Source organism: Podarcis gaigeae, assembly GCF_964106915.1.
Source record: "Podarcis gaigeae genome assembly, chromosome: 1".
Classification (NCBI taxonomy): Eukaryota; Metazoa; Chordata; class Lepidosauria; order Squamata; family Lacertidae; genus Podarcis; species Podarcis gaigeae.
In genome coordinates this window covers 4115724-4129049 of record NC_139678.1, presented here as the reverse complement: position 1 = coordinate 4129049, position 13326 = coordinate 4115724, and the positions used below count along the sequence as shown (strand labels likewise).

At 49.4% G+C, this 13326-nt stretch overlaps 1 protein-coding gene and 1 long non-coding RNA gene across 6 annotated transcripts in view; both read right to left on the bottom strand.

Moving 5' to 3' along the window:
• DDHD1 (DDHD domain containing 1) overlaps positions 1-7997 on the bottom strand; it is a 38903-nt gene extending 30906 nt beyond the window's left edge. Inside the window, exons 1-2 of one of the 5 annotated variants that reach the window (XR_014562516.1) lie at positions 6933-7984; positions 201-374 (exon numbers count right to left, since the gene is read on the bottom strand). Coding sequence is in view for 4 of the 5 variants with exons in the window: in XM_083732392.1 (XP_083588518.1) it covers positions 201-374; positions 6933-7926 (1168 nt within the window). In the remaining variant the exon portion in view is untranslated. Of the gene's footprint in view, positions 1-200; positions 375-6932 lie in introns of all 5 variants that reach the window. The other 4 variants (XM_083732392.1, XM_083732395.1, XM_083732394.1 and 1 more) reach the window with 4 other exon arrangements.
• A 1668-nt stretch (positions 7998-9665) lies between these two features.
• Positions 9666-10416, bottom strand: LOC310839870. The gene is made up of 3 exons (XR_014561692.1): positions 10264-10416; positions 9936-9989; positions 9666-9724 (listed from the first exon to the last, which is right to left on the bottom strand). It is a non-coding gene; the product is annotated as an uncharacterized lncRNA (long non-coding RNA).
• Positions 10417-13326: the final 2910 nt, after the last annotated feature.

Below are 13326 nucleotides of genomic sequence, written 5' to 3'. Positions count from 1 at the left end.
GTCAGTGTAGGTAATACTGAACTAGATGGATCAATTGTACAACTTGGAGTAAGGCAATTTCCTATGCTCCTAACAATAATAAGAGACTGAAGCAAGTAATGGCTAATCATGCAAAACATACCATCAAACATGTACACAAAAGGTTAAGACTATCATAAAAAGAAACAAGAGGCAGGACCACTGATCCAGACATCCCTTACCCTCTTTTCCATCTAAAGGTTTTGATACTTCCATGTCAAAGTTTTCTTGCAACTGCTGCCCCTTGAAACAGCTGAGATGTTCTTGTTCTATCAAATTGCTTTCTTCTTCTTCTAGTGGCTGCCATGTGCCATCAACAAACCACTGCCCACGCATCACAGGGATCTTCTCAGATTCTGTAAAGGTGACAAACACAGTATATTTTAAGATATAGCAGAGCAGTTAATGCAAGAGAAAAAGATGTTTGGGCAAAATCTATCACATCTGTCAGAATGTGACTGCAGTTGCCTTGCAGGGGGCTAAATGATCCCACTCTTAAAGTGGCTGGCAGCCCTGCAGTTCCAAGGTATTTGCTTCCACTTGAATCGATAACATTATGGGCCCTGTTGCCTTGAGAACGTAAATACACAGCTAAGTGGCAAAGTAGGTTTCAAATAGTCTAGGTTTCAGTATTTTAAAGTACTTTAAAGTGTCAACTATACTTTCCGGATGTCTTTGAAAACCCTAAGTCAACCTTCTTCAACCATTTTGTGTTATACACAAACATATCTCACACGTGTGTCTTCTGTGTGCAAATCTGTTAAAGACATCAGACACAGCAGCATTACCCACCCACAAAACACATGTAAAAGGAAATGCCTGTCTTTAAAAAATGGAACTTTGCGTTAGCTTTACAAGAGAAAAGTAAATTTTGGCAACTTGCTATTATGATGAGGCCACGTTCCCTTTCTGCCATTGGTACAATCTGCATAGTTCACTATTTTAAAAAATCAGCACTGAATTTTTCAGTATTTTGTGTTTCAGTTTTATATTGGATGTTGCTTAAAGCAGACAGAGGCAAACTCCGGCCCTCCAGATGTTTGGGACAACCATCATCCCAGACCACTGGTCTTGTTAGCTAGGGATGATGGGAATTGTAGTCCCAAACATCTGGAGGGCTGGAGTTTGCCTATGCCTGGCTTAAGACTTGGGATGGAATCCACCCCCCTCCTTTGCATTTTGCCAGGGGTTTGATCAGGTGGAGCTGTACCTTTGCCATCCTGGCCTCTGTCCATGGACCAATATCAGTGTTGCTCTGCCAGTGCAGAACTCCTTGTTCTGCCCCCTGAACGCTCAGCCAGGTGCAAGTAGTATTGGTGGGATTTACACCAGTAGTAGCCAACAGAATGCTCCAAACCAGGACATTGGGGGGGGGGCAGGGAGGGGCCCAACTTGCCTGGGATCAACTTGATCCTGAGCTGGCCCCACTGCTATCACTTGGTGGTAGCACTGGGTCATAGCTGGGCCTAATCACTGCAGACAGGGAATTGTTATATGAAGTCCTATGTCCTCTGTCACAAAATGCCACTGTAGCGCATCCTCCTTTCATTTCAATGGAGCTTGCATGGGGGATTTTCTTAATGCTAATCCTCAGACTCACACTCTGTAAAGACCAGCTCTTGGAGCTTTGTTAAAGCTTGCAGCAATGGTGAAGGGCACCCTAAGGTAGAGTCATTGGGAAGCAGAACAGGTAAGACAAGTGGCAGATGAGTAACACTGAGCAGTCACCTGCTAAAAGCAGTCTCAAGTTGCTTATCTGAGAGGAAAGACCCGTGAAGGAAGGAAGATTCCGCAACAGAACAGGGCAGGGCAGGGCAGGGCAGGGCAGGGCAGGGCTTACCGAAGTACAATTATGCTGTGATACTAGGAACTACCGTATTTTTCGCCCTATAGGACGCACCGTCTCATAAGGCGCACCTAGTTTTTTGGGGGGGAAATAAAGGGGAAAAAATTATTTTCCCCCCAGGCACGGGGCTGGGGCGGGGGAGGCCCGAGCTTCCCCCGACCCCAGCTCCCAAACAGGCAGCTCTCTGCAAGCCGTGGGAGCCCAGCACTGGCTCCTGCTGCTTGCTGAGAGGTCCGCGAAGCCTGGACGTGCTGAGCCCAGCGCGCGCAGGCTTCTGCATGCAGGGGACTCTCTGCAAGCAGCGGGAGCGCTCCTGCTACTTGCGGAGAGGTTCGCGAAGCCTGGATGCGCTGAGCTCAGCGCGCGCAGGCTTCGGCATGCAGGCAACTCTCCGCAAGCAGCGGAAGTGCTCCCGCTGCTTGCATTGAGGTCCGCGAAGCCTGGAGAGCGAGAGGGGTCGGTGCGCACCGACCCATCTCGCTCTCCAGACTTCAGCGAAAGCCTGCATTCGCCCCATAGGACGCACACACATTTCCCCTTCATTTTTGGAGGGGGAAAAGTGCGTCCTATAGGGCGAAAAATACAGTAACTATGAGACTCCTACAGAGGAAAAAGACCTTACTTATTACTACACCAGCTGTCATTTTAGTTCAGTAAACACAAAGAGCTACCCAAGGTAAGGAGGTCACTACTACTTTAAATTACTGGGATGCTTTCTGTCAACACCCTTAATCTTCTCAAGATCAAATGCTTACTTCCGCTCTGAACACAATGCTGCTTTTGATGCCGGCACCCAGGAACCTCTCTCCCCAGAGTTTGGAAATCCCTCTGTGAACAGCATATGCTACTTTTTTAAACATCTGCCACCCAGATTTAATGAGAAGGAGAAATTACTTCCAAAATGAAAAGCAACACAGCAGGCCACCATTTTCACTCTCTACTTTATGTTTACTGTTTCTCTGCCTTTCCCAAGCTTTTGTTTTCTTGCTGTTCCTACACTTTACAGCAGGAAAAATTAAAGCAATTGATCTTCCTGTATCCATGCCAAGAAAGTCAACTACCCACTGGCAAATTACTCAATAAGGTCCATTTTCTCCACTCCATTCCAGCAGATAAATGGCTGCAAAAGCAAGAGCACTGTCAGGGCTGAATGTGCTCTGCCTCAAACACTCAGCACCAGGGAAACCACATTCTGCATCCAGAATCTGTGCAAATGTTCATACAACTGCTCATTTATTTCCTCATTTATTCTGTTTACAAAAGGGGATTTTAAACAAGGACAGCGGAGCATATGGAGATAGTGCATAAGGGCCCTTTCTCCATATGTGACACTTACAACAAGGATGCAAATCCCAGTCTTTGACCAGTGGAAGCTCAGAGGGACCCTTATCTGGCTTCTGAGATGTAGGCGGTCTCTGGTGACAGGTTAAAACTTTTCTCTGCTGAAATCAGGGTTAAAAATCATCTGACCCCAGTGCAAAATTATGCACAATATATATATATTTCTTATGTATTCTTGCTGACCACAAAGGAAGAGATAAAAAAAAAGTGTCAAGTAAGGAAGACTAATATACAGTGTAATAACCAAGCTGGTGGTGGAACTATATGGTGACCACAGTTGTAAACAACAGTTCTGGTCTTCTACCAGAAGGCAATTTAGGATAAAGACAGTAGATGAAGATCTAGATACTTGTTTGTGAATAAACGGTTCAATCCAACAAGATGTACAAACGAGTGTTATAAACCACCAAGCTCTGGTTTTCAGTGGAAGAATCCAAGAGGCAACTGGAAATCATGGAGTTACTTTCAGTTAAGGTGTCTGGGTCTCTTTTTGTCCCTTGGATGCAGAGACCAAGCTTTTAAAATTATCAGTTAAATTCTATAGACACTTAGCAGTGCAAGACTAACAAGGTTTAGGCCAATAAACAAAGAGTGTATTTAGAACTCACAGGCAAAACTTAAGAACCCTAAAACAACTTTTTTTTTTACCCAGTAATCAAAGAATTAAATTAAAGAATTAAATTAAAAATGAGAATGAAAACACATGCTAGCCTAGTTTAATAATGTCTGGGCTAGCCAAGACACAACTTGTGTGGTCTTTGGGGCAGCATTACCATTGCAAACAGAAATCTCAGCAGCAAACTAAGTGTGTCACATCTGCCCCATTCTCAAAGTGGGACAGAGGCTTGATTTTTATTTCAAATGATGTGTGTGGGCAAGAACACCTAAATCCTCCCACTGCCTTACCACCTTACAGCATTTAACTCAAGGTACTTTTCTCTCAGCAAAGTCATGGTGGGTTGGGAGAAAAGAGGCTAACGCAATGCACTGTGGGGAGCTAAGAAAGATGAGAATTTAGCTGCCCTCACCGACATATCCATTATGATGTAAACAACAAACACCCACACCCACTTTATACACAAATAGGGCAGATACATGAACAAACAAACATGGCTGCCTATGGATAATTTCAGGCAAAACAAAGCATTTGCCTAAGGAGAAAACCCAGTATAGATGACTTTGGTAAGAACACAAGAATATATTCAGTCTGCAAAGTGGGGAAAATAAAGAGATCCCTCTTCACTCTGCCTGGATTGTGCAAAGACAAGCAAAGAAAGGTGCTGTCTCATTCATTCCCTGCCCAGTGAAGGCTGCATGAGCCATCATCCACCCCTCCTCTTGACATAATGATTGATGGTACTGACATTCATAGACCTTAAGGATACCGCAGGCTAACAGGATTGTGCATGCCTGCTCCACCGTTAGGCAGAGACAAAACTAAGTGATTCAGTCTCAGCTGCCTTTAACCCTAACTCAAGAGTGCGCATTCATGTCCGCAGGATAAAACAAATTTCTTAATTAATTCCTACTAAAGATGTTATATTACTGGGTTTGGCTCACAAAGCACTAGCAGCTTAATGAAGGACAAGAAACATGCAAACTCAAAATTAACCTTGCAACATAAACAAGAAGTTCTGGTAACTCCTGGTCCATAAAGTGGCAAGAAAACTTATGCTGCCCTGCAGGAGGTTCTGGACAGCAAGATGGTGCTAGACTAGGGTGTGTTCCTTTTCCTTCCCTTTACTTTTCCACTTATATTGTTATTAAGCAAATGACGTAATGATTCATTTTCAATGTATTGTTTCTTAAGAACTTGTAATTTTCATTTGCTTGTTGTTCTGAAAACCACATTCTTAATTAAATCTGCCTAAAATAATACATACTTCCAGAGAAAGGAGAGAAAGAAAAGAAGCTGCAGTTGAAAGTAGAGCAGAACAGACAAAGGGAGTAATCCAGACTGTGTTTCCACAGAAGTCTCAGAATGCAATACTGATCACACATCTGTTTTCCCAGAAAAGCAAAGGGCAACCCTTTGCCCTTATAGCTGCAAAGTGTATGGGCAATGCCTCCCCAGTGTAATCTCGCAAGTTAAGAGAGACTTTCTCTAAAACTTCATGCCACTACTTGTGGCACCAGGAAGAGAGACAATTATGCAAAAGAATACACATTGCAAACAAGACTATGCAGAGTAAAAAGAATGCAAATACAAATCAGTTTCTTACTGCAGAGTTTATCTTACGTTGGCACAGCATTCTAACAACATTTTTAGGGACAGAGTACATGCAGGCCTTGGGATCAGTGAATGACAGCCAGTCAAACTGCCATACCTGTCTTTTGTTTACACTCAGGCAGCCTTTCTCAACCTGTGGGTCCCCAGATGTTGAACTACAACTCCCATCAACCCTAGCTAGCAAGGCCAGAGCTCAGGGATGATGGGAGTTGTAGTCCAACAACATCTGGGGACCCACAGGTTGAGAACCGCTGGTTCACAAGGAGTGCAAAAGGGCTGGAGCTTGAAAGAAATGCAAGCCATCTCTTTAGGATTGCAATGGGCAGAGAGGAGCCACATGATAGTGGAAATTTGTGTACAGGAATAGAAATCATAGTTCTACAGAGCAGCAGGAGTGTAGTTTGGAAAAGGGAGTATGAGGTTAAGTACAGATGTTATGATTTAGCTTCCTGCCTAGAAAAGCGATCTGGGCACATAAGAACAGGTACCAACTGAGTAAGAAGGAAGTAGCTGACTTAAAAAAGAGCAGGCACAGGACCTCCCTGTGACATGTATAACTTGTGTGTGTGTGTGTGTGTGTGTGTGTGTGTGTGTGTCTGTGTAAGCATAAGCCATGTGAGAAGCAGATAAAGGAATGCTTAAGGAGGAAAATTATGGAGAAGGGAAGCACAATGCAACCTTACGGCAAGGGTGCTGAACAAAAAGAAAATGCAGTATCAAGGCAGGGTGCTGATAAATGCTTAAAACTGGTGCAGGACCTTTGGCCCTCCAAATGCTGCAGAACTAGAACCTTCTTCCAACCAGGTCATTTGCCATGCTTCCAAGAGCTGCACTTCAGCAACATCTGGAGGACTAAAGGTTCCCCACACCTGGTTTGGAACATTGCTTGCTTAGGAGGGAAAAGGAGAAAAGTGGAAGGGTTAAGCAACACTTCAGGACTGTGGGTCTCTGATAAAATGGTCATGAAAGCAGAGCAAAAGGAAGGTGACAGCTGCCCAAGGATCCAGGAGTCCCTGAGCATCCATCCTTTGGCGTGCCTAATTTTTTATGTTGCAAGCCTCCAGGCAGGACATTGTGAGCCTCCTTTAAACAATAAATTAGGAGCCTTGAGAATCAAGCATCACAGAACTGGTGGAACCTGCTGCCAATGTCAACGTGCCTGGGAGGAACCGGTAGCACCACGGTCCCGGCCCGATCCTCCCGGGCAGGCTGCCTCTGAAGCCAGACCCCACCGGGTTTAACGGGACTTGAGCTCCTCAGGCATCCCCTGGCTAATGAAACAAGGCAAGCCCCGCCCCACCTAATCCATCGCATGACACAACACACGCACAGCCTATTTGAATGGCAATTGTCATTGAATGGCAATGCCCACGATGTGGGGGTGGGGGCCGGGCCCCTAAGATATTTCATTGTGGGGGTCGAATGGGCCTCGCCCCCCGGGATTTGGCTGCTATGCTGCTGGAGGGAGAGGGAGGGGAGGCATCGGCGGCGACTTACGGTTCCAATAGACCGGGTAGGACTCGGAGTTGGCCACATCCACCTCGTAGAGGCCTCCGCGGACGCAGACGGGCTCGGAGGGAGGGATGCCGGGCGAGCCGGGCTCGAAGGCCTCGGGGCTGCTGCTGCTGCTGCTGCCTGCGGCGACCCCCTGGGCTTGGTCGGCGGGCGCGGCCTTCCTCTCGAGGAGCCCCCAGGCCCGGTAGGCCAGCTCGATGCGCAGCGAGTCGTAGCCGATGAAGGGCTTCCAGCTCTTGCGCTCCTCGCGGTAGAACCAGCGCACCTCCTCGGGGCCCAGCTCGCGGACCACCTCGTAGCCCCGGCAGGAGCCGCCGCCCACCGAAGACGTGGCGGAGGCGGCGCGGCTGGCCGGACCGCCCGAGCCCCGAGCTCGCTTGCGAGGCTCCGGGGCGCCTCCGCCGCCGCCCGACAACGACAGCCCGCTGCTGCCGGCGCTCTCGCTGCTGGCCAGCGGCCCCGCTCCGCCGCGGCCCGGCCCGTCCTCCTCGTCCAGAGCCTCGTCGTCCTCCTCGTCGTCGCCCTCCTCGTCGTCGTCGTCGTCCTCGTCGTCGCGGCCCAGCGGCGGGTACAGCAGCCCGCCCGCGCCGCCGCCGCCGCCTCCGTCCATGAGGGGCCCGAGCAGCAGGAGGCGGTTGCCGCCTCGCCGCCGCCGCCGCCTGTGTCCCGGGGAGTGGTGGTGGTGGTGGGGCGGCGGGCGTCGGTGACGCGGAGGAGGCCCCTCGGGAGCCGCTCCGGCTGCCGCCGCGGCCGCCGCCTCCTCAGACGACGACGACAGCGGCTCGGCGGGCGGCGGCTGAGGGGATTCCCGCGGCCGAGGCAGAGGAAGAGGCGGCGGCGGCGGCGGCGGCCCGTCTTCGTCCTCGGCCGCCGCCTCAGAGTCGAGCAGCGGCTCCTCGTCCGACGCAGCCGAGCGCTTGTGGGAGCCGCCCGGCCGGCTTCCCGCGCGGGGGCTCGAGGCGGGGTTCTCCTCCATGCCGGCTCCTCGGCCGGGAGGAGGCGGGACGGCGCCTCGGGGATCCCCGCGCGCCACACCAGGCGAAAGGCCGCCCAGAAAGAAGAAGCAGCAGCAGCAGCAGCAGCAGCGCCGGCCGCGCGCGCGCCCGCCCGCCCGCCCGCAGAGGGGAGGGGGGGACCGGGAGGCGGGCCGAGGAGGGTTAGGAAGGAAAGAGGCGCGCGCCAATCAGGGCCGGAGGAGCCGGCGGGCAGCCCAATCGGCGCCCGGAGTCGGCGGCAACCGTCGCTGCGTCGAGGGGGAGGGGGTTGGGCCTGGGCGCGAAGAAGGGCGGCTTGGCGGGGCTGAGGGGACGGGAAAGGCTGTGAGGGGATGAGGGCGCCCACGCCAGAATAAGTGTTATAGACACACGCAAAACACCCCCCCCCCACCAAGGGTCATTCAGTCTAACCCCTTGCGAACGCAGGCGCCTCAGCTGAACGTGGCTCCAGCCTGCCCGTGAGGTGGACACGTGTATTCATGAAACGTGTTAAGTTGTGGGCGAACATATCAGACGACACAGCGATTCTTTATTCACAGGCCAGAACAGAACTCAAGGTTTCAGTCAGCCTGCTTATATAGAGAGCTCCACTACAACGCAACAGTAACCACTTTCTGTAACTATCCAGTCACTGAACGTCACTTTCAACCCCTTATTTGCATATGTGGACCTGAGTGAAAAGTATCCCCCTGCTGGCCCAGGGTGAGAACTTCAGTACATAACAAGATGCACATATCAGTTTCCTTCCAAACGTACATGCGGGAATCTGTCAGTGGAGGAGTGCGCCTTTGGGGCGAAGTCAAACCACTGGAGAGTTACACATACCCTTCAACGTTTCTCCGATGAAAACAAGGACGGCTTATTCCGTGATATTTTATTGTTCATACCGTGCCCACCTGAGTTTCCAACATACATAAAAACATAATAAAACGTGAAACATTTTAAAAAAACTTCACCTATATAGGGCTGCCTTCGGATGTCTTCTAAAGGTGTAGTTACTTATCACCTTGGCTTGGGTGGGGGGGTCGCATAACTCCACACCCTCCAAAATTTCTCCTGTGAAAATAGACATCCTAAGGAAATGTGGGACATTATGGGATCAAACCAGAAACCGGGACAGCTCCTGTAAATCTGGGACTGTCCCTGGAAAATAGGGACACTGGGAGGGCCTGGTTACAGCAACTGCTGTGGCTGTGGAGAATGATACGGGAGAGACATGTTTTGTTGCAGCTGCAGCAGTGGAAGGCGTCCTGTTGGGCTGCTGCAGATGCATCATGCCATTTCTTCTCTCTGCTCTCCTCCCAGCAGTCATTCCTCCTCTGGTCACTGTTGCGGATGCACGAACTGACTGTCTTCTCCAGGCACTGAGGTCATCTGCATGGGATTTCCACACAGCAGGGTTGAAATCCAGCCTTCATGACACATTTGCAGACATCTTTGTAACAGAGTTGGACTGACGTCTGAGCCTCTACCACCTGCGCCTCTGCCGCTGCCTCTTCTGCTGTCTGAGCCTGTGCTACCTGCGCCTCTGCCGCTGCCACTGGTGCCTCTGCCGACTGAGCCTCTACTACCTGCGCCTCTGTCGCTGCTGCCTCTGCCCTCTGAGCCTCTACCTCCTGCGCCTCTGCCGCTGCTGCTGCAGCCTTTGCCGTCTGAGCCTCTACCTCCTGCGCCGCTGCCGCTGCCGCCTTCACCGTCTGAGCCTCTTCCTCCTGCGCCTCTGCCGCTGCCGCTGGTGCCTCTGCCGTCTTGAGAGAATCGCAGCAGCTTTGAACATCCCTGGAAGCAAAATGCAGGGGTCGTGAGTGGAATGGCATCTATCTGGCAACATGACCCAGACACTTCAGCCTGGTGACTTCACCCGTTGACTTCATCCAGCCAGTTCCCACAGGTTTAATCTATTTATGAATATCCAACATCACATTCACACACCAATTCACCTTTCATGGATCAGTTTCCTTCCAAACGTCACATCTGAGCACATACATACCAGGATCGTGTCGAAACATGCCAGTCGCTCACGCAAACATACACCGGCCAACGTCTGTGAATATGAATACAGTAGACCAGGGGTCAGCAAACTTTTTCAGCAGGGCGCTGGTCCACTGTCCCTCAGACCTTGTGGGGGGGGGGGCAGACTAAATTTTGAAAAAAATATATAAATGAATTCCTGTGTCCCACAAATAAACCAGAGATGCATTTTAAATAAAAGCACACATTCTACTCATGTAAAAACATGCTGATTCCAGGACCGTCCATGGGCCGGATTTAGAAGGCAATTGGGCCGGATCTGGCCCCCAGGGCTTTAGTTTGCTTACCCATGCGGTAGACACATTTGCTTATCACTCCCTCTCCATTCCTTTGTGCTTCAACCCACAAATAGCCCCCGGCTTCTTTGGACCAGCTTCCGAAGCTGAACTTCAACCAGCTTCCATCCACAAACATCGGCCTGCTTCAGCCTTGAGGTTTCCGAATGCATCTGCCAGCTTCCGCTAGGTCCATCATCATCATCATTTTTAATTTGTATACCGCCTTTCTATCTTACAATACTCAAGGCGGTTTACAAGCTGAAGAAACAAAAACTGTACTTTTTATAACAATCTAATGCAATACAAAAATGTGATAATAAAACATAACTTTAAAGTAGGCAACCTCCATCAAAAAAGTAACATTCAACAATCATTAAAAGGTAAAGGTGCCCCTGCCCGTACGGGCCAGTCGTGTCTGACTCTAGGGTTGTGCGCTCATCTCACTTAAGAGGCCGGGAGCCAGCGCCATCCGAAGACACTTCCGGGTCACGTGGCCAGCGTGACGAAGCTGCTCTGGCGAGCCAGCACCAGCGCAGCACACGGAAACGCCGTTTGTTGTTGTCGTTTAGTCGTTTAGTCGTGTCCGACTCTTCGTGACCCCATGGACCAGAGAACGCCAGGCACCTCTGTCCTCCACTGCCTCCCGCAGTTTGGTCCCGCTATAAAGCGGTACCTATTTATCTACTTGCACTTAGGGGTGCTTTCAAACTGCTAGGTGGGCAGGAGCTGGGACCGAAAGACCCCACCGCGGGGATTCGAACCGCCGACCATACGATCGGCAAGTCCTAGGCACTGAGGTTTTACCCACAGCACCACCCGCGTCCCATCAACAATCATTAGAATAGTATAAAATTGTAATATCAACATATAAAAGTTAAACAGAAATCCACTCAACAGTTACAATAATATCTAAACTATAATCGGTAAAACAACAGCAAGCCGCAGTACATAAAACAATACAATACACATTGAGAAGCAGAGAGTGGAGCAAGGCAGGTGGAAGGAGGCCACCCTCATTGCTAAACACCAGCCAGCTTCCGACCTGGGATATATCAGCAGGCTTGAAGGACGCAAACTTGGCATAGTATCACTCCATAGCATCCCACCACCTAATGATCGCTGCCTTGCATTCACCAGTTCTCCGCTGTTGTAAATAAAAATATGCCCTTCTTCCCTTATGGGGTATCCAAGAGCCCATATAGAGTCCTTACATAGGTTCCCTATTGATAGGAGAAAATAACAGAGGCCAACCAGAGAATATTGAGAAGCAAAGCAGCTAGTAAGCCTGATCTTTATTGAACTGTTGCAACAGGGTGCTCCCCTCACACGCAGGAAAGGAGGAGGGACCCAGAAAAATGGTGCGCAAGGCCTTGTAAAGACTTTTGAAATTGCCACCCCCAAGAAAGACCACCCCCAGAAACATTATGCATACATCACAGAAGGGGTGTAACCTAAGACCACCCCTCAGATACATCCCACCTACATCACAGAAATTTCAATGTTGTTTTTCTCTTGTCCTTGTTTATCTCCTGTCTGGCAGGTTACTTGACTGGATTTCCTGGGGAGCCTGGCCATTCTTTTGTAGTGGTAAAATACTTATTTCCTGGGCCAGGTCACAGGCTCACACCTTGTATCTTAAATGTGTCCTTAAGACAGGATTTGTGAGGAAAGAGACAATGGGGAGACTTTTCCAGTTTGACCTTGCAGAGGAAGGATTTGGTCAGTTTAGGAATCAAAATGGTTCCAGGTTGGTCTTCCTGTGTTGATCCATGTATGTGTGGTTATGAACATTACCATAAAATTCCTATCACACTGCCTCCAAGTGGAAGAAAACCCCAGGAATGATGAAGGTCACAGCTGTTGCCAGCTATGTTCTGCTTTGGCCCAAGGGGTCTTCAGCTCCCCAATGAAATAATTGAGCCCCCCCCCCCCAGTTGATGGTGCATGCACTGCGTCTTGTGATTGATTATCTGGGGCAGGGCTTACCTGCTCTCTCCCCCCCCCCCCCATATTTTATTCAGGTTGGCATCCCTGCCCTTGTTTATAACCGCTCTGCTGCCAAGTGCTTTTGTGACATCACAGGCAGTCTGTAGCCAATGGCAACAGCTTGGGAAGCCTCAACAGACCCTCCCAGTATCCCTATTTTCCTGGGGAAATTGCAGATTTACAGAAGCCACCCTGGTTTCCGTTTTGATCCCGGAATGTCCCACTTTTCCTTAGGACGTCACTATTTTTATCGGAGAAATGTTTGGGGGTATGGAGTAATCTGGCCCTTGAGCCATCTGAAGGCAGTCTTGTACAGTTTTTTAATGTTTAATGTTTTGTTCTGTTTTTATACACAGTGGTACCTCGGTTTACAAACTTGATCCGTTCTGGAAGTTCATTCTTACACTGAAACTGTTCTTAAACCGAGGTGCGCTTTCCCTCATGAGGCCTTCCTTCCACCATTCGGATTCCGTTCTTAGACTGAGGTAAAGTTCTCAAACCGAGACGCTATTTCCGGTGTTGCGGAGTTTGTAAACTAAATCGTTCTTAAACCGGAACTGTTCTTAAACTGAGGTACCACTGTATATTGGAAGCTACCCAGAGTGGCTGGGGAAACCCAGTAAGATGGGCGGGGTACAAAAAGTATGATGATGATAATGGAATAGGATTCTGACTGTTTAAAGTGATTTGGCACTGCTGTGAATGTATTGTGCAGATGTGACCATAGCTGCTTCCCTTCGCTCGCTGGGATCATTTCCCTGAGCTGGGAGGATTTTTCTTATACTAATTTCGGTTTCTGTTGCAGATTTGTTCCACAGGGCATCACGAATGTATGCAACTGCTTCAAATTAATAACAAGGATGCTTCAAATTTGGATACTTCAAATTAGTAATGAGGGTAATATACATACTTCGCATACATTTCCAAGAGAATTCTTTCCTCTGACAAAAACAGGAGCCCCTGATCCTTGACTGCCATCTCCTGGATATCAGAGGTAGTAGTGGATGAAGGAGTCGTAATCTGGCCGCTTGGCATTGAACATTTGTTGTTGTTTAGTCGTGTCCGACTCTTCGTGACCCCCTGGAC